General features: G+C 41.2%; 1 protein-coding gene across 1 annotated transcript in view; it reads right to left on the reverse strand.

The window, feature by feature from the left end:
* LOC137432941 (uncharacterized) overlaps positions 1–19,692 on the reverse strand; it is a 135,006-nt gene that overhangs the window by 9,507 nt on the left and 105,807 nt on the right. The window contains exons 32-36 of the mRNA XM_078783760.1: positions 19,363–19,416; positions 10,843–10,896; positions 8,550–8,576; positions 8,414–8,440; positions 7,089–7,175 (exon numbers count right to left, since the gene is read on the reverse strand). Of these exons, the coding sequence (XP_078639886.1) occupies positions 7,089–7,175; positions 8,414–8,440; positions 8,550–8,576; positions 10,843–10,896; positions 19,363–19,416 (249 nt within the window). The remainder of the gene's footprint in view (positions 1–7,088; positions 7,176–8,413; positions 8,441–8,549; positions 8,577–10,842; positions 10,897–19,362; positions 19,417–19,692) is intronic.

Below are 19,692 nucleotides of genomic sequence, written 5' to 3' on the forward strand. Positions count from 1 at the left end.
CTATACTTGTACACATAACTTTATATTGGTGTATGTATTTCACAACTCGCTTTTTATCATCTCTTAATCCATAATTATTACTATTAGAACCTGTAAATCATCTCTCATTTTAAATTGTAACACCGACTATTTTAGTCCTCAGACCTCTGTCATGTCATGAGGTCATCTCATCTCGATTCTCGAAGAGATTAACTTATAAAATGGGTCATGATGTCCGGATGGCTGTCCATCCGTTAACTTTTTTTTGCTATTTTTGCTACTACTTCTTTGCCACCTGGCTAATTGTTCTGAAACTTGACAAACTACAGGGTATTCATAGAATGCTTACCCTGTGCAATTAACTTGTTGCGAGCCAACTCTTCTGTTTTTTTTTTCTTGGATCCAATATGGCTGCCAGACCACGTGAGCGATTACATCATACATTTATATTCTCCAATATAATTGTTGTTTAGATCACGCTCAATAAATTTCAAAATGATCAGACTAAGTGTAGTCCCTGTCGAATTATGACGTCATATGACGTCATCGTTTCCCATGTGGAGTTCTTTCCATTGAGCCACATTTAAATTTTTTCCATGGAGTGGTTTTGGAGATATAGAGGTGCAACTTTTTCAGGTTTTCTAAGATGGCGCCTGTACCATGTGACCTATGACATCAGAATTATCATTAAAATAATGAACCGGAGGAGCCGCTCCGATGGTGAAAATTTTGTGTCAATCGGACCAAGAATTGCAGAGAAAAAAAAAATTCATACTGATCGAATGAAGCATTGTACTTGTCGAATTATGATGTCATCAATAAGGTACCGATGACATCATCATTAACATATCTTATTCCCCATCGGGAGAACTTGACAATGAGCCATGCTTCAATTTTTTCCATGGAGTGGTTTCGGAGATATAGAGGTGCAACGTTTTTAGATTTTTCCAAGATGGCGCCTGTACCACGTGACCTACGTCATAATTATCATTAAAAAAAACTCTACAGGAGGGGGCCCTATGGTACAAATTTCGTTTCCATCGGACTAACAGTTGCAGAGGAATTTTTTTTTATACAATCGAGCCTTGTTTCCACTTTTTCCATTGAGCAGTTTTGGAGATACAGAGGTGTAACATTTTTCCAAGATGACGTCCGTACCATGTGATCTATGACGTCATAATTATGAGTGAAAAATTTATAGAGGCGTTCCTATGGTAAAATTTTGTGTCAATCGGACCAACGGTTCCTTAGAAAATGAATTTTGAAAATGCAGACACGCCACACGTATGCAACCGAATGCCTAACTCTGCTTTTCGCTTCACGAGCGCACGGTAATGAATACAAGGCAATAACCCACACAATCGCTCGGGCTTAGATTTTTCGATTTCGCATGAGGAGGGGTTCCCAGGACAGGGTTACCCCCTGAAACTTCGGGTCCTAACTCGTTCCTTATTTACCAACCAATTGCTCTGAAACCCGATACAGCCCTTCTACTCAATGGTCCACAAGATCACTCAGTTTTCGATTTCGGATCAAGGGGCCACCCAGGGGATCAGGGGACTCTCAAGAGGGGGTGGAGGGAGTTTCCCCAAATCAGCAGAGGCCTGAACTACAACCTCAAGAGATGACCGTTAGTCCACTCGGGGATATTTATTTTTGTAATAAAACCGAATTGAATTTAATTTACTGTGTCTAATTCCTGGGACCTGTCTGGGGGAAATGGTCTTGACTTTTTGTTTAAGATTTATGCCATTCAAGCATTACTGAGAGAGGAACAACAGCATGTTCAGAATTGAGTGAGTGTGACGAAATCCAAACAATCAGTGTTTGAAATGGGGGAAAGACGATGAATTCGATGAAAGACGATGAATCAGCAGCAACGATGAATTCTATGAATTTTGTTTACAATATTGGAAGTAGATTTATATATCTGCAGTTGATACGGTCTGGTTTTGCAACCTCATTGTGGATGGGATAAAGTAATTTTGCTGACGTCCAGGCAGACAGAAGGTGGCCAAAGGGTAATGACAGCTAGTTTAAGAGTGCAGAGGGACAAAGTCCAATGGACAGTGGGTGTGAGATGGCGACAGAGCCAAATGGGTTGGTTACACGAGACGTGTGGACAAATAATGAGTTGAGACATTCTGCCTTATATATTGTATAATATTAGAGCATTTAATCACTCATAAGCTTTAAACTGAAAATGAATTATTTGCTGAAAAAGATACTGCTGGCCATGTCTTGTCTTGCGTTGTACATTTATATAATGAATTGCCAAATTCATGATTGCCTTACATAAACAGCATTTTCTTGCTGTTATATATTGTAAAAAGCATAAAATGTCATCAGGGGCAACATGTCGAGCTACAAGAGATGATAGTCTAAAGATAATTCTATGATTACAAAGGGCAATGTGGTACATTAATGATTGAGGCATGGCTTTCAGGAGAGCATAGTTACTCTGCTACCAAAGGTGGACGAGGGTCATGTTTTCATGTCTGTTAGTCTCTTTGTGAGCAAGATATCTCAAAAGGTTGTGGATGGATTCAAACGAAACTTGGTGGACAGATTCACGGGAGATTAGATTTTGGTGAAGATCTGGAGCCGGATACGAGAATTTTAAATTTTTTAAAAGTGACTTTTCACCATTGAGAGATGCGGCCAAAAACGATATACAGCACGATATTTCAAAAAGTTGTGGACGGATTATGACCAAACTTGGTGGATGAGTTGAGTAGGTGACAAGAACAAATTCAATAAATTTTGGTTAAGGTCCGGGTGCATATCCGGCTTATCAGTGGGATACAAAACGTTGACTGTTCGGCCTGGCGGTGTTATGCTTTCTACAAAGTGCCATTCTAGGTTAAAGACTGCACAGATAAATATACTTGCAGCCAAGAAGATTGAACAATGGCAAACATTTACAATGAGAACTGTGGACCGACATAGGGTTGCTTTTTAACCTTAGAGGAGTGCCTGTTTATATCCAGTTCAATATCAATATCAATATCAATATATATATATATATATAAGTATGTATGTATACATGTGTAAATATGTCCATAAACAAACAATCCTCCCTTTTTGTTGTGTTTGCTTTCCTCAATGTCATTTCATTAACATCCCTGGGTTCGCCGTTAGAGCACGGGCTTTAAAACCCCACACCACAACATACCTCATAGTAGAAATGGATGCACAAAAATGTCAGTGTCACACAATAAAGTTTGTAATTGATTATCTCGTTAATCATGAACATAACAGACAGAGTTAGATGTGACATGGGAAAGGTTATAACTAGAAGTACAATGATGCTGATTATACCATTCTATGATGACAGTGATGTTGAAATAACGAGATCAAGCGGGTTACTGACCGAACACACAAAAACACACACAAATGTACCGGCCAAACCATTGCTCAATGCAGAAAAAAAAAATTCACAAACAACACTGAAGATAAATAATAATGAAGGATGTACTTTAAAATGTTTCTGTTTTTTACACCGATATAATTTAGAAGCCAATCGTTGAGTAACATCTTCCAGAAAAATAGAAACAGTTCCAAAACAACTACAGATGATATATTCAAAGTACACCACCCCCATGCAGGTCAGGTCAGGTCAGGTCAGGTCAGGTCAGGTATGGGAGGATGAGCAGCGCGTCGCCACATTCACTATCTGAAGGTACTCCAGGGGTCTCCGTGGCAATCCATGGAAATCTCCACGAATGGATTGCAGACCTCCTCTCTGGTCGTAGTCAACATGTGGCCCTGAAAGGATTTCTCTCATCTCCCCTTCCTATTCAGGCTGGAGTTCCCCAAGGCAGTGTTCTGCACCCTGTGCTTTTTCTGGTCTTCATCAATGATCTCTCTGACTCTCTTGAAAATCCTCTCTATCTCTTTGCTGATGACTCCACTCTCTGCCACTCCATTCCTCATCCCTCAGATCGGCAGTCTGCAGGCTCCTCACTCTCTGAAGACCTGGACAAAATCACAGACTGGTCAAACAAGTGGAACACGTCTTTCAATCCTGACAAATCTCACACTCTCACTGTCTCTCCGAAAAGACCGACTGGACAACCCTCCCATCCACTTTCTGAACAATCCTCTCCAAGAAGTTCTGTCACTCAAGCTTTTGGGTCTCACTATCTGCCATGATCTTTCCTGGGAAAACCACATTTCCAAGCTGGCCTCCAAAGCCAGTCGCCGACTGGGCATCCTCCGTCGTGCGAAGTCCTTCCTTGGCACACCTGAGCTCCTCACCACATACAAGGCTTTCATCCACAGCTCAATGGAATACTGTTCTCCCCTCTGGGCTGGTGCTCCTGCCTCACACCTAGCTCGGCTTCACGCTGTTGAAATCAAAGCTTTCAGAATCACTGGAATCTCCCGCAATGAAGCTAACTCCAAGGCCTTTCACTCACTCACCGCAGGCAGGTAGGTGGTCTTTCTGTCTTCTACCAACTCCTATCCGGCCTAGCTCCCCCAGCTCTATCTGTACTCTGTCCCCCAAATATTCCTACAGGTCGCACAATATCTGCGAGCAACCCTCTTCTGGTGAAACTGCCAAAATCAAGACTCTCTGCTCACCTTCTCTCCATCATTCCTCTATACTCCCACCTCTGGAACAAACTCCCTCACTCTTCAATCCCACTCCTCCCTCCAGGTCTTTAAAACAGCTGTTCACCACCATCTCTTATCTCCCCCCATCCAAAACCTTGATCTCTTCTACCCCCGTTAATTCACCCCAGATCCACTTTTTTTGAAATACCGACTTCTTTCCTGGAAGTTCTCGCAGTGTCCACGTGTTTTATACATCTCCCACCCCCCTTCCCATGCCTCCTCCCCACAAGCCCTCTCCCTCCCACAGATCTTCCGATGTCCCTATTCTCTGCTGTTGTACTTGTGTGCTTCCCTCTCTCTCCCCATCTTGTCTCCCACTCCATTTATTGTATGCTTTGTGTGTCCGTTTTTTTTTTGTGATTGATGTTAGCTCTTACCAGAGCCTCGGTCTTGTATACAAAAAAAACAAAAAAAACAAAAACCGAGTCGGTGAAAACTGAGTACTCCCTTTCAGCGTGCATCATTGCCGGGCCCCCTTCGGTGCCCAGCAATGACGTCAGGCAGCGCCTGGAGATGGAATAGGGAAAGGAGCGGTGTGCAATAGAAGAGCTATCAAAAAAGGGTCCGTAAAGTATGCCAACACAGTTTATTTATTTGATTAAATAGACTTCAACCCACGTAGTATTTTACTACATGGAACTCACAAATCCCTCATTAAACTTTGCCAACTGTTGCATTTCCAGGAAATGCAGAGTCACTCTGTATAAACAGCACATGTTTATCACAAAAAGATTCTTTTAGGATAAACAGCAGTTGCAACTATGCAAGATTTGTCCAAGTATTATCTAGTTTTATTTGTTTGCTCTCACCACCGGTTGGCATAACTTTCGGGCCAAGTTTCTGCAATGAACAAAGGTCGACCGCTTTTTGAATGGAACCTGAACTGTCAGGAAACAGTTATCAAAATCCGAACATCACAGTGATGTAGGTGAAGGGTACAGCTGTTTACTCGCAAGTGAATGTTTTTTTTTTTAATGGTTAGGTATTCTTTGTTGTAAACTTACCAGTGTCATTAGTTTAAGAATGGACAGGCCCAGTAATGAGTAAATTATTTCAGAGGAATGATTGTGGCTGTGAAAGTGTTCGGATGTTGATACCTTCACGGTTCTTGACATTGATTTGGTATTAAAAAAACAACCCAACATCAATACCTCCTCCAACAAGTGCAGAAGAGAAAACAACACATTCGAATGACGTATTGTCAGCCAGCACGAGGAGCTTCACAATTTCACTTTAAAATACCTCTACAAATCGAATGGACTACAATCTTTAGAGACTGAACCCTTTGCGAAAAAAGGAATCATGGCGGATCATTGCGATGAATCTGGGCGATGCAAGCTTTCCCATTTTCAGCAGCTTTTTGACCCTTCTTATTATTGAGGTATTTGAAGAGGACAGCATGCAGAATGTAAATATGTACGTACATTTTTTTATGCACCCTATCTATAGTAAAATCCCTGCACAGCCAGCAGTCGACGAGTGACCTTGTCAATAGGCATGTGTGCAGGGATGCAAGATGCAAGGGTGCACAATACAAGGATGCAGGGATGCAAGATGCAAAGGTGCACAATACAAGGATGCAGGGATGCAAGATGCAAGGGTGCACAATACAAGGATGCAACATGTCTAAAATTGCCATAGGCAAGGGTGCAGCATGCAAAGGTGCACAATACAAGGATGCAGGGATGCGAGATGCAAGGGTGCACAATACAAGGATGCAGGGATGCAAGATGCAAAGGTGCACAATACAAGGATGCAGGGATGCAACATGTCTAAAATTGCCATAGGCAAGGGTGCAGCATGCAAAGGTGCAGCATGCCAGGGTGTAACATGCTCGGGTACAAGGAGCATGCTGATGCCCAATGGTATTATGCATGCTTGAGCACCATGTATTGGATGATGGGAACAGATCCATTGAAAGGGGAGAAAGAGAATAGAGAAAATGAAAAGGAGTAGAGTGGAAGAAAGAAGAAAGAAAAGCACACAAAGGTGAGAAAAGAGAAAGGTGCAAAGGAAAAGGTTATAAGGAAGGAAGGAAATATTCTGAGGTGAAGGACAAGGTAATGCAGTAGTCGCAGTTGGGGATTTGAAGGTATGGGTGAGTTATATGAGTGAGAAGGCTGGGGTGGTTACATGAAGAGCATGCTGTGAGAGGACTGAGTGAGAGGGTTGGGGCCAAAGCAGCTTGAGTGGTAGGAATACTGTACCAATGCACAGGGTGCATCTATGCCGTCCAGTCCTGGCATTCCTGGATCCCCCTTCTCCCCTCTGACACCCCGCATGCCCTGAGCATCACAGCAGGGATTTCATTAGAAATACCCTCTCCCTCGCCCCTTCCACTCTCTCCGCCGGCCACAGAGAGAGGGTAAGGAACTGGGATTCGGACACAAGAGAGCAGAGACCCCGAACTCCATCCTGACAAGTACATTTTGGGTTCACATGGCCAGACATAGAGGGGATGGGTGGGTGAGGAGCAAAGGAAAACATACCAACGGACAAGGTGCATCTAATCCTGGAGCACCCTGCTCCCCCTTAGCACCTTTGGGACCCTTTCGACCACGGTTGCCCCTCACACCCTGTAAAGGCAATGAGCACATTAGTAGCTCCCATGGAGAGGAGATGCATGGAGGAATTGCTTCGGCAACATGGAGAGTATGAGGAGCAAAGAAAAATAAAAACAAATAGGAAAACAGTGAAAGTAAGAAAGGCACAAAATAGAAATGAACAATTTTAGGATTAAAAAAACTAACAACAAATATGTGGGAGGAAAACAAGACATTATTAAGGAGTTCAGTGTGAATAGAAGAGTGGGAGAGCAAGGCAGATAGGAGCCAGAGCTGTGAAAAGAGGGAGCATGTGGTGGTGCAGATCTCTGTACACAAAATACACAACTGAAGTGCCTACAGTGCACGTGAAGAGCACCAGGGAGTGGTTAAACAGACAAAGTAGAAATGCCAGCTGGAAAGGAAAATTTGCCTGATGGGCGTGAAAAGAGAGCACACAACCATGATTAGCTGACGGGACAAAACCGAACTCACGCTCGCATTTTTCCTGTACTTTCTTAATCACAAAAAAAGAAAGAATTGTAATATCTTGATACATGTAATGCTTTATATACACAATGGCAGGGTGATAAAAACAAGATATGGTTTAAAATGTGCAGTGACACCAAATTTGAAAAGATTCGGAAACAAAACCACTTTGGAATCTCTCCTGAGGACACATGCTTGGTGGTTTGGCGTTGCAATGAAGGGATGGTCTTCAATCAGGACTAGGCTAGATATATGTGCCAAGTGTGAAGTCAAAGTAAGGGGTGGAAAATAAGGTGAAAGTGAATGGTGAGATGGAATGGGGCAAGAGGAATGTGAGAAAAGTGGGGGGTTCATTGGAATACAAGGTGAAAGTTGGAGAGATAAGGAGTGGAGGGAAATGCGGGAAGGAAAAGGGTGAAGGAGAGAAGATGGACAGTGAGCAGGAGAGGTTCAGTAGGAATGAGGATGTGTCCAACTGAAGGTGTGTGACCTGCAAAGTCTGTGGCATGTGATGTGTCCCAATTACATTCAATTTTCTTTAATAGGTATGTTAGTGGCCTATAAGAGCAGACACAGCTGTGAGTCCCCATTATCATTGATAAATTGAATGATGGTCATCCAGGATTAAAGAAAGTATGGTGAACTAATGGAACTGTAAAAATTAGGATAGTGACTCAAATGCCGAACCAAGCGCAAATGATTGGTTTATCATTTAGGTGGGAATATTACAACCGATTCATGTTTTTAACTCCATATGTGTGCTTACAGGAGTCGATGCTTACCCTCTCTCCCTTCTCTCCTGTAGGTCCCTGCAAATGGACATAAAGAGAAAAACGATTGGTGGTCCATAAACAAAAGCTGGTCGTTTGGCAGCAGATTGAACTCCTGATAGGTGTCTATTACGAGAAGCATCCTTACCTGGATACCCATCGCACCATTGCGGCCCTGCAACCGATCAATAATCAATCAATTTCTTACATAAACACATATACACACACGCGCACACACACACACACACACACACATATATGTACATACTTATACGAGTATATATATATATATATATATATATATATATATATATATATATATATACACACACACACAGTCGTGGCCAAAAATATTGACACCTTGCACTTTTTCAAATAACTCACAATTTTCTCTAAAAATAAGTTGAAATTAACGAACGTATTTAGTCTACACAATTCTGTATTTCACTATTAATATAACAGAACCTTTGTTTTTGATTCAGAACTTAATATAACCTTTTAAATCAGAAAATAAAAAGAAATGGCATTGACAAAATTAATGACACCCTCGACTTAATATTTGGTGGCACAGACATTGGACAAAATAACTACAGTCAAGCGCTTCCTATAGCCATGATTGAGCTTCCTACACCTTTCCACTGGCAGTTTGGCCCATTCTTCGTGTGCAAACTGCTCCAGTTCTCCCAGATTTGAAGGGTGCCTTCTCCCAAATGCTGTTTACAGATCTCCCCACAGGTGTTCAATGGGATTTAGATCTGGACTCATTGCTGGCCATTTCAGAACAGTTCAGCGTTTTGTCTTGAACCATTCCTGGGTACTTTTTGAAGTGTGTTTGGGGTCATTGTCCTGCTACAAGACCCATGACCTTCGACGGAGACACAGCTTTCTGGCATTGGGTTGAACATTGCGCTCCAAATGCCCTGGTAATCTCCTGATTTCATGATGCCATGCACGCATTCAAGGCACCCAGTGTCAGAGGCAGCACAGCAACCCCAAAATATCACTGAACCTCCTCCATGTTTAACAGTTGGGAAGGTGTTCTTTTCTTTGAAGGCTTCATTTTGTTTTCTGTAAACATAGAGATTATGTACTTTACAACAAAGCTGTAATTTGGTCTCATCTGTCTATATCTGTAATGTGGACATTCTCCCAGATGGATTTTGGCTTGTTCAGGTGTGTTTTGGCAAACTCCAGTCAGGCTTATTTATGTCTCTCTCTCAGCAGTGGGCTCCTCCTGGGTTTCGTACCATAAAACCCCCTTTCATTGAGTTGGTGACGGATGGTGCGAGTTGAAACTGTCGTACCTTGTGTCAGAAGGACAGCTTGAATCTGTTTGCAGTTGGTCGAGGTGCTTTCTTCACAATTCGAACAATCCTTCGCTGCAATCTTCGATCAAGTTTTCTCTTGCGGCCACGTCCAGGGAGGTTGGCTGCAGTGCTGTGGGCCTTAAACTTCCTGATAACATTGCGTATGGTAGACACAGGAACATCAAGGTCTCTGGAGATGTACTTGTAGCCTTGAGATTGTCTATGCTTGGCTACAATCTGTCTGACCTCCTCAGACAATTCTTTGGTGGTTTTCTTTCTTTTCTCCATGCTCATTGCGGTGCACACAGTGACACAAAGCAGCAGAATGACTCCTTTTTTCTCTTCAAACTGGTTGAATAAGTGATTTTTATCCTCCTTCCCTTTTATCCATCCTCCCCTTTCCTTTTCTGTGTTTTTTTTTAAATTGCAACTATATGCACTCCCTCTGTGTCTACATAATAAATTGATGGCTCATAGGGTAACCTATACACCGATATGCCATACAACCTGTATTATATGTGATTAAATGCCATTTTTTGTCTAAAACTGACTGGCAAGATCATCTAGAGGTACGCATACCCGTCTCCAAGCTCTCGCCTGAGTTTGAATCCCGACCCAGCTGTAAACTGTCATCCTGATGTTTTATAGGAAGGGTGATTCATCAATGTGTGTGTTGTCTCTTGGATGGATGTTAAACGGGCGCCCTGTCTGCCAGCATTAGTTGATGGAAGGTAAAGATCCCACGGTGTCCTTCGTGAACAGTAGGTGAGCTGCGGCTGGCACCATAAAGAAATTGCTAATACCTGCTCCAACCTACTTATTAGTCGAACATCAGACTAGGTGAGCATATTTGCGAAAGACATGGGCCAAACTTTCCCTGGCTGACCACAATTAGAAGGTGGGAATAACTGTGGCTTTTAAAGAGAGAAGTAGAGGAAGATTGTCTGGGTAAAATGCAATAAACAGCACAGCATTTTGTGATGTGAAACAACCTACATTACGTAATATTGTGCCACAGATGGAAATTTAACACAAGACATGTTATATTGCAGAATTATATGCACACATCAATTCACCAAAAGCACAATTATTATGATCATGACAACAAACGTAGCCATTGCTTTTTTGACTTACGGGTGTTCCGAGTGGACCGCGGGTACCTTCCCTTCCAGAGTCACCTTGGTCACCCTGCATACATACCGATTGGTTGCTTGGTTACATGACAGAAATTATTGCCCATACAGCACATCTTAACTGGCCAGTCACTCATCACGGCCTAATAAAGATATGCTTGCCTTCCATCCTCAGAGAAGCACCAACTGGATGGACCTGGGCATTTCAACATTTAATCATTCGCCCAGGTCATTAAATAGTGAATAAATTGCGAAGCGTCTATATGCAAACTATTTCTTTTAAAGCATCTCGGGCTCCTTGGACATTTTGTACATATACAGCAATACCTTGATTTATGTCTCCTCTTTTTCGGTTGTTTAGCAAATGCGTCGTCACCTTCTTAATACCTCTACCCGATTTGCGTTGCCTCAACTCGCACTTACGTCACTTCAAAAGTCATACCTTTTATTCTCGCGTGTTTTCAGAACTTACAAGGATAGATCGCTAAATTACCAAATCCGGAGATCGCAACATCACCAAAGGAACTACCTTACTTTGTGTCACATCCAAAGATATGTACTGCACTGCAGATTGGATAAGGGATTGTAAAAGTGTTTGTTACCTTAGAAGTGAAATTAGATATTACTAGTGAGGCACCCGTGCGTATCACGGGTGGGAGGCCAGAAGCAAACAGACAATGCAGAAACGTCGAATGCTAAAGCATGAAACCAATAAATTCCACATTCCTGTAGCACCTTCAGTCACACATCAGACATGGACAGCAAGTTCGTGGAGGACTTCCATGAAAAACGTACCCGTTGGCAAACAAACGTGTACGTTTGTTCCATACCCAGTCAATGGCGAATCTGCATATGGCGATCCGCGAATTCACATTTAGAAAGTAGAAACCCTTCACATTTTGTCATTCACTTGAACTCGATATCTCTTTTTTCATTCCAAAACAGCAAAACTCCAATCACAAATTAAATAACATTAATATAAAAAATAAACTTTTAACAACATTCGTGACATAAACAAATATTTAAATCCTGATGTGAAGTTCCGTACGGTTGGGTGAACACAATTACGAATTCAAAATCGTACTTGTATTCACTCAATTCCAATCATCAATTGACACTTTAACAAAACGATTAACACGATTAATGTTTAACAATTTAACATTACGATTGAATGACGTTGTATTTGGATATTATCAAACCCGCGCATTGCCATCATCTGTCCACTTCTGCATTCGCGGCAGGTTCATAATTGTCATCAAAATCTAAACAGTATTTGTAGAATTTCAATAAAAGCCACATCACTGTTCATATCGGTAAATATTATTCCATCGTTTTTGGAAAAACTGGAAAATTTGGAAAATTTTGAAAAACAATATAGCCTATTTTACTCCCAGGGGTCCCAGGAATACCCACCCAAAATATCGTTGCGATTGGTTGAGCCGTTTTTGCAGTACCTTCGAACGGACAGATGGACATTTGGTGAATTATAGTAAGATTCGTCGAATCGATTAGATGCTGGTGAACCAAGTTGATGGTGCCGGGTTATTAAGTTTGCCTCCGATTACGATGCGTGCCATCTATAAATTATAGGGCTGCGGTTGGCGATCGTTGATGGTTCCCATTCAACCATCGCGTAATGTTAACCAATTGGTAGCATTTAAAATTCTACCTTAATGAATTTTTTTCCCCAAAAAGCAGGGCACGATGGACACCGACACTAAACCTGGTGGAATAAATAGTATACTGCACCGACTAAAGGTATTTTAAACCAATTTCAATGGTTGCTAGAAGACAGGGCAGCATGTGGAATCATACTAACATAATCATGACTTTAAACAAACAAAGAAAAAAATACCTATTTTGGGGGTAACCCTCGCCCCCCCTCCCCCAAATACCTCCTAAGACCCAAATTTTTGAAGCTTTTCCTCAGAAACTACACACGCAATTCCGATGAAACTTTACCACAACCTTCACCACCCGTGATGAACCAACGTTTGTTCACGGCATTAAAAAAAATCTGCCCCTTTGGGGATCGAGGGGGGGGGGGTGTTGCCCCCCAAAATAGGCATTTGCTTTTTTCTCAGAACATACACACACAATTTTGATGAAACTTCACCACAACCTTCATCATCCGTGATGAACCAATGTTTGTTCAAGGCATTGCAAAAATTGGGGTCTGAGGATATATGGGGGTTGACCCCCAAAATAGCTATTTTTTTGTTTGTTTGTTTAAAGTCTTATGATTTTGTTTGTATGATTCTACATTCTGCCCTGTCTTCTAGCAACCATTTAAATTGATTTAAAATAATTCTTCACCATTGCGAGATAAGGCAAAAAACACGATATCTCAAAAATTTAAAATTTAATTTAAAAAAGTTGTGGACAGTTCATTTTTGGTGAAGATTCGAATCCGAATCAGAGATTTAAAAAAAAAAAAAAAGATTCTTCACCATTGAGTGATAGGGCTAAAACCAATATATAGCACGACATCACAAAAACTTGTGGAAGGATTCGGACGAAACTTGGCGCACAGCTTGGTTATGTGACGAGGACGAATAGATTCGATTTTGGTGAAGATTCAAATCCAGATCCGGATAGGGGAGTTATAATTTTTTAAAAAAGTAATTCTTCACCATTGAGTAATAGGGCCTAAAATGACATGTAGCATGATATTTCAAAAAGTTGTGCACGACTGATGACAAATCTTAGTGGATGAGTTGGGTAAGTGACATGAACAAGTCGATTATATTTTGATTCAAGTCCAGATCCAGATATGATCCATCAGTGAGTGCGATACAAAACGTAAATTGCTCAGCCTGGCGGAGAAGTGTGCTCTCTACCGAGTGCCATTCTAGTTTATTTATTTATTTATGCATGTGTAAACTTGAATATAACTGTCATTAATCAAAAAGGGTAATATCATCGGTAAGAAGCCAAATATAATAGGTGAGGTGGCAATATGAGGAACGCATCCCCCACGTATTCCATTAATTATATTATTGTGAGGAAAAAATACATTTGATTTACATCGTTTCGATATTTGTTGCACTTCTCTGGAACGCATCCTGGATATAAAACCGGTCTAACAACATCTCATTCAGGACAAAAGTATTAGGCGAAATGTGTACATTTAAAATGCTTTTTAACAATGTTTTGTGTTTGATTTCGGTTGGTTTATGATAATTATTTACGGTAATTAGATGACATGTACATGCAGTTTCATTTCACAGGATGAAGAGATGGATCCCCAGTTCAAATTGACATTGGATGTGAGATTTCTATTTGATGTTTCCATGTGAGCTGTTCCAATGTGACACGTCTATTAATTACCTACTGTTCCAATGTAATACGTCTATTAATTACCTACTGCTCCAATGTGATACGTCTATTAATTACCTACTGATCCAATGTGATACATCTATTAATTACCTACTGTTCCAATGTGATACGTCTATTAATTACCTACTGCTCCAATGTGATAGGTCTATTAATTAACTACTGCTCCAATGTGATACGTCTATTAATTACCTACTGTTCCAATGTGATACGTCTATTAATTACCGACTGTTCCAATGTGATACGTCTATTAATTATCTACTGCTACAATGTGATACGTCTATTAATTACCTACTGTTCCAATGTGATACGTCTATTAATTACCTACTGTTCCAATGTGATACGTCTATTAATTTATCTACTGCTCCAATGTGATACGTCTATTAATTACCTACTGTTCCAATGTGATAAGTCTATTAATTACCTACTGCTCCAATGTGATAAGTCTATTAATTACCTACTGCTCCAATGTGATAAGTCTATTAATTACCGACTGCTCCAATGTGACACGTCTATTAATTACCTACTGTTCCAATGTAATACGTCTATTAATTACCGACTGCTCCTATGTGACACGTCTATTAATTACCTACTGTTCCAATGTAATACGTCTATTAATTACCTACTGCTCAAATGTGACACGTCTATTAATTACCTACTGTTCCAATGTGATACATCTATTAATTACCGACTGTTCCAATGTGATACGTCTATTAATTACCTACTGTTCCAATGTGATAAGTCTATTAATTACCTACTGTTCCAATGTGATACGTCTATTAATTACCTACTGTTCCAATGTGACACGTCTATTAATTACCTACTGTTCCAATGTAATACGTCTATTAATTACCGACTGCTCCAATGTGATATGTCTATTAATTACCGACTGTTCCAATGTGATATGTCTATTAATTACCGACTGCTCCAATGTGATATGTCTATTAATTACCTACTGCTCCAATGTGATAAGTCTATTAATTACCTACTGCTCCAATGTGACACGTCTATTAATTACCTACTGTTCCAATGTAATACGTCTATTAATTACCTACTGTTCCAATGTGATATGTCTATTAATTACCTACTGTTCCAATGTGATACGTCTATTAATTACCTACTGCTCCAATGTGACACGTCTATTAATTACCTACTGTTCCAATGTAATACGTCTATTAATTACCGACTGCTCCAATGTGATATGTCTATTAATTACCGAATGTTGCAATGTGATACGTCTATTAATTACCCACTGTTCCAATGTGATACATCTATTAATTACCTACTGTTCCAATGTGATATGTCTATTAATTACCCACTGTTCCAATGTGATACGTCTATTAATTACCGACTGTTCCAATGTGATACGTCTATTATTTACCTATTGTTCCAATGTGATATGTCTATTAATTACCTACTGTTCCAATGTGATATGTCTATTAATTACCTAGTTGTTAGATTTTGGTGATATGGGGATCCAACAGAGCACCCAAGAACCGATTGTCCCGACCTCAAATTATTTCAGCCCTCAGCATGGTTCCCAAGCCTATCATTTGCGAAGTGGTGGGCCGGGTCCCACACTGCCACCAGCCTCTCAAAGGGTGACGCCCTTGAAGGGGGACCATGACACTGTAACGACGGGGATCTCGAAGCTGTCATCCCACATTAATTTATTTCCCCCACAGACAGGTTCCGGGGGTTGGACAGGGGGACAGAGAGCTTATGTACAGACCTTGGCCATTTCATGAGTTCAGGGAAATATAAAACAGAATGCCATTGATTAAGCTTGATCCGACTAAACTTGCAGACGAATTGCAGATGATTGTAAATACGCAACTTTGTGGACGATGCGATGGACAGCTCACGATGTCAGGATCCCAGGTTGAATTCAAAATTCTGCATTTATTTTTTGCACTACTTCTTCGTTTGTGTGCAGCACAAGGCTGTGGGTTAGCATCGTTGGCCAAGGGCACGGAAATGCCGCTGATGCCATGCCCTCTGCTGGTGAGGGCTGGAATTTCAAAATTTGCCCATGGTGCCGGATCTGGGATCATGGGATCTTTAGCATCAACCAACGATTGCTGCCAAATGGAACACTAGTTTAACGTCCATCCAAGGGACGACACTCGCATTGATGAATCGCCCTGCCTGCGAAACACTGGGATGACAGTTTTTAGTTGGGTTGCGAATCAAACTTAAGCTAGACAGCTTAGAGGCGAGTGTGCGTACCTCTAGGAGTCTAGGCCATCATGTCAGGCCCATTTTATACTGATGTCTTTGTAATTCAGGTAACAGTACATAAATGTTTTCCATTCTCTTAATCCAACATGTGATACGTGCAAGTACATCCATGAGCCTGAGACATCATAGACATAGAGCAATAAAATAAAAGTAAAAACACAATTCAAGTAATTATTATTTTCAGGATTAATGTAAGTGTTTCATATACAGACTTGGCATTTAATATGGAATATTTTTTTTGTGGGGGTGAACTTACTTTTCAAGATGTCTTAGAACCAAAAGTTCATTGGAATTATGTTGAAATTATTCTAGATTTTGTTAATGTGACCTTTAAAAGAAACAAAAATCACATTTGACATTTCGAAACAAATAAATTGATCCTTGAAAGTGATGTAAACTGATATCGAACTCAATTCATGGACAGTACTGTGTTAAACTTCTGTACGTTTTCCAGAAGTATCTCTTTATTTTGGCCATTAGCCAAAAATTTTTTTAACAAAAACAAAACTTAAATTGTGACTGGGATTACGGACAGTAAAATTACAGTTCAGTACTTCGTGGAACCCCCACGAGCATTCAGGAGAGCATGTACACGTTGAGGCATGCTGTTCACGAGATTTGCCAAGGTTTGGACAGGAATCGCTTGCCATGCAGTGACAATAGCCTGCTGCAATTCACGCACAGAGGTCGGCTGCTGGTCCAAGTGGTCGATTTGATGCGTTAATTCTGCCCACAAGTTCTCTATCGGATTAATATCCGGGGACATGGCAGGCCACTCCATATGCTCTACACCACGGTCAGCAAGAAAGTGTTGGATCATGCGAGCACGACGAGGCCGTGCATTGTCATCTTGGAAGACAGTTTCCTCGAAAGGCTGCACGAGCAAATGGAAGCAATGTTTCTTCCAGAATGGCCCTGTACTTGAACTGGTTCAGGTTTCCATTCAGAACAAGCAGGTCAGTTTTGCCCCCTGCATGAAAAGCAGCCCAAACAGTCACCTCACCACCTCCAGCTTGGACTCTTGGCACTATACCATCTTTGTTGTAGGCTTCATGCACTTGTCTGCGCACTCGGACGCGGCCATCTTGACGATAGACCAGAAATCTAAACTCGTCACTGAAGATCACGTGATTCCAGTGTCCTGGCTGCCATTGACGGTGCTCTCTGGCCCACTGCAATTGGCGCTGGCGGTATTGTCTGGTCAGGCGTGGCTTTCTCAGGGGACGCCTGGCACGATAGCCTGCTTGAACCAGTCGTTGGTTGACTAGCCTTCTGGATACAGGCACATTTGTCAGTTGCTGCCACTCAGCCCTAAGCCGATTAGCTGACTTGGTACGGCCATTGCGGACTAACCGGTGCAGCTGGCGATCATCCCTCCTTGTGGTTCTGCGGGGACGTCCTGGCATCGGTATTGGAGTAGGGACACCCCTCTGAGCATTTTGTTTCAGGATCTTTGACACCTGACCTTGAGTGATGCCATACTGCCGAGCAATAGCACGCTGTTTCATGCCGTAATTTCGTAAAGCCACCACTCCATGACAAACAGCATTGTCGAGTTGACGGACCATCTCCAGAGGAAGCGGCAATAACTTTTGGAGACGTGCAGCAGTTGTTTTCCACTAATACAGAATGCAACAACCCTTGTATACCCGACTGTGAAGCCAATCATCAAATGCACCTGTCCATACATTTTGCCACGCCACCTGTGATATAATCCTGTTGTTGACTTCTTGCTGCGACAGACAATCAGTGACATGGTTCTTTTAACAAATAAATCACCAAAGTGTAAAAGAAACTCACCAGATTGATATACTGAGTTAAGAAAGTAAACCCAAGTCAAGAAAAAAAAAAGATTCCATATTAAATGCCAAGTCTGTAGTTTCGCCATTTACACATTTAAAACACTAGTACACCTGTTCCCTACAGTGGCGGCAGAAGGGTCATTCCTCTCTGGGATATATAGATTACAGTATATCTAGGGTCTGGCTTCAATAACATGGGTTGGGGGCATGTTTATTTCCAATGTTTCTTGTAGAGCCCTCACCAAGTGGCTTAAGCATTCAAGCAAACACTCCATTCAAAATCGTTGATAAGGAACGGCTGACTTGGCAAGAGAAAGCTTAATGGTAACTGAACATATCTGGGTTTTCTCCCTTTCAGTTTCGTGTTAAACAGCAGTAGCGACTGTTTCAAAAGGCCTCCATGAAAAACGCCACATTAGCAACAGGGAGGGTTCATGTTATTAACCCGTGTGGGGTATGTAGATTACAGTAGATCGTCGCTCAGTTCCGTAACTAAAATTTGCCTCACGGATCTTGGGGTTCCTCCAAATTTCTTTCAGTTTAGTGTTAAACAGTATTAACAACTGTTTAAAAAGGTAATCATATGTGTTTGTGGTTTATAATATTGTTACTTCTGATAGGGGTGCTCCCACAAAAACGGCACAATAAGTTCTTTATAAACGTTAACACGGTGTTTGTTCAAGGACAAAACACCCCTTGGGGGGTTTGGATATTATTAGTTTTAATTTTGTTTTGTAATAACATTGTAATACATGTAATAACATAATAACATTTGTAATTTGTAATTTTGTTTTGTTTTGTAATATTATGTTTTTGCTATTAGAAGCGGCCTTGGAAAAACGCCACGATAAAGCTATTTTTACACAGATATACACCCCAACATGCAACCCCAATGGCGGTATAATCCCCCTTGGCAGATAAAACACCCTTGGGGAGGGAGGGGGAATGAATTTGCTGCAGCCTTCATTGGGTGACCCTTAGTCCTCCTGTTACATTTGGTTGAGATTGGGTAAGTAACGACCGAATATATCACGGTCAAAAATAGTCAGACAGACAGACAGACACCAAATTGCATATTTTAGTATGATTAAAAGCTAACAACACTTGCGCACAACCTTCCAAAGGGTCAAACCCAACTTCACCTTCATTCCCTTTGGGCCGGGCGGGCCGGATGGACCAACTGCTCCTACAGGGCCCTGCATGGAGGAGGAAAGATATATTGAATTGTCATACAACTTACAAACAAGCAATTAGAGGCAACCAAGAGTGCTCAATAACAATAAGCTTCTTAAAATAATCAATGCCTTGTTATTAATGTATGTCTGAGAAGTTTTATCAACCTGTCACAATGGTGAATTAGTAAAACTGTGACAATGACGTTACTGTTAATGTGATGTATGTTGTAAATGTCTTAAGCATAATGGGCAGTGACAGGACCAGAGGTCACAGTTTCAAAGTAAAAAAAAGAAGAA

This window comes from Myxine glutinosa, chromosome 8 (genome assembly GCF_964187855.1).
Source record: "Myxine glutinosa chromosome 8, kmMyxGlut1.1, whole genome shotgun sequence".
In the NCBI taxonomy this organism is placed as follows: Eukaryota; Metazoa; Chordata; class Myxini; order Myxiniformes; family Myxinidae; genus Myxine; species Myxine glutinosa.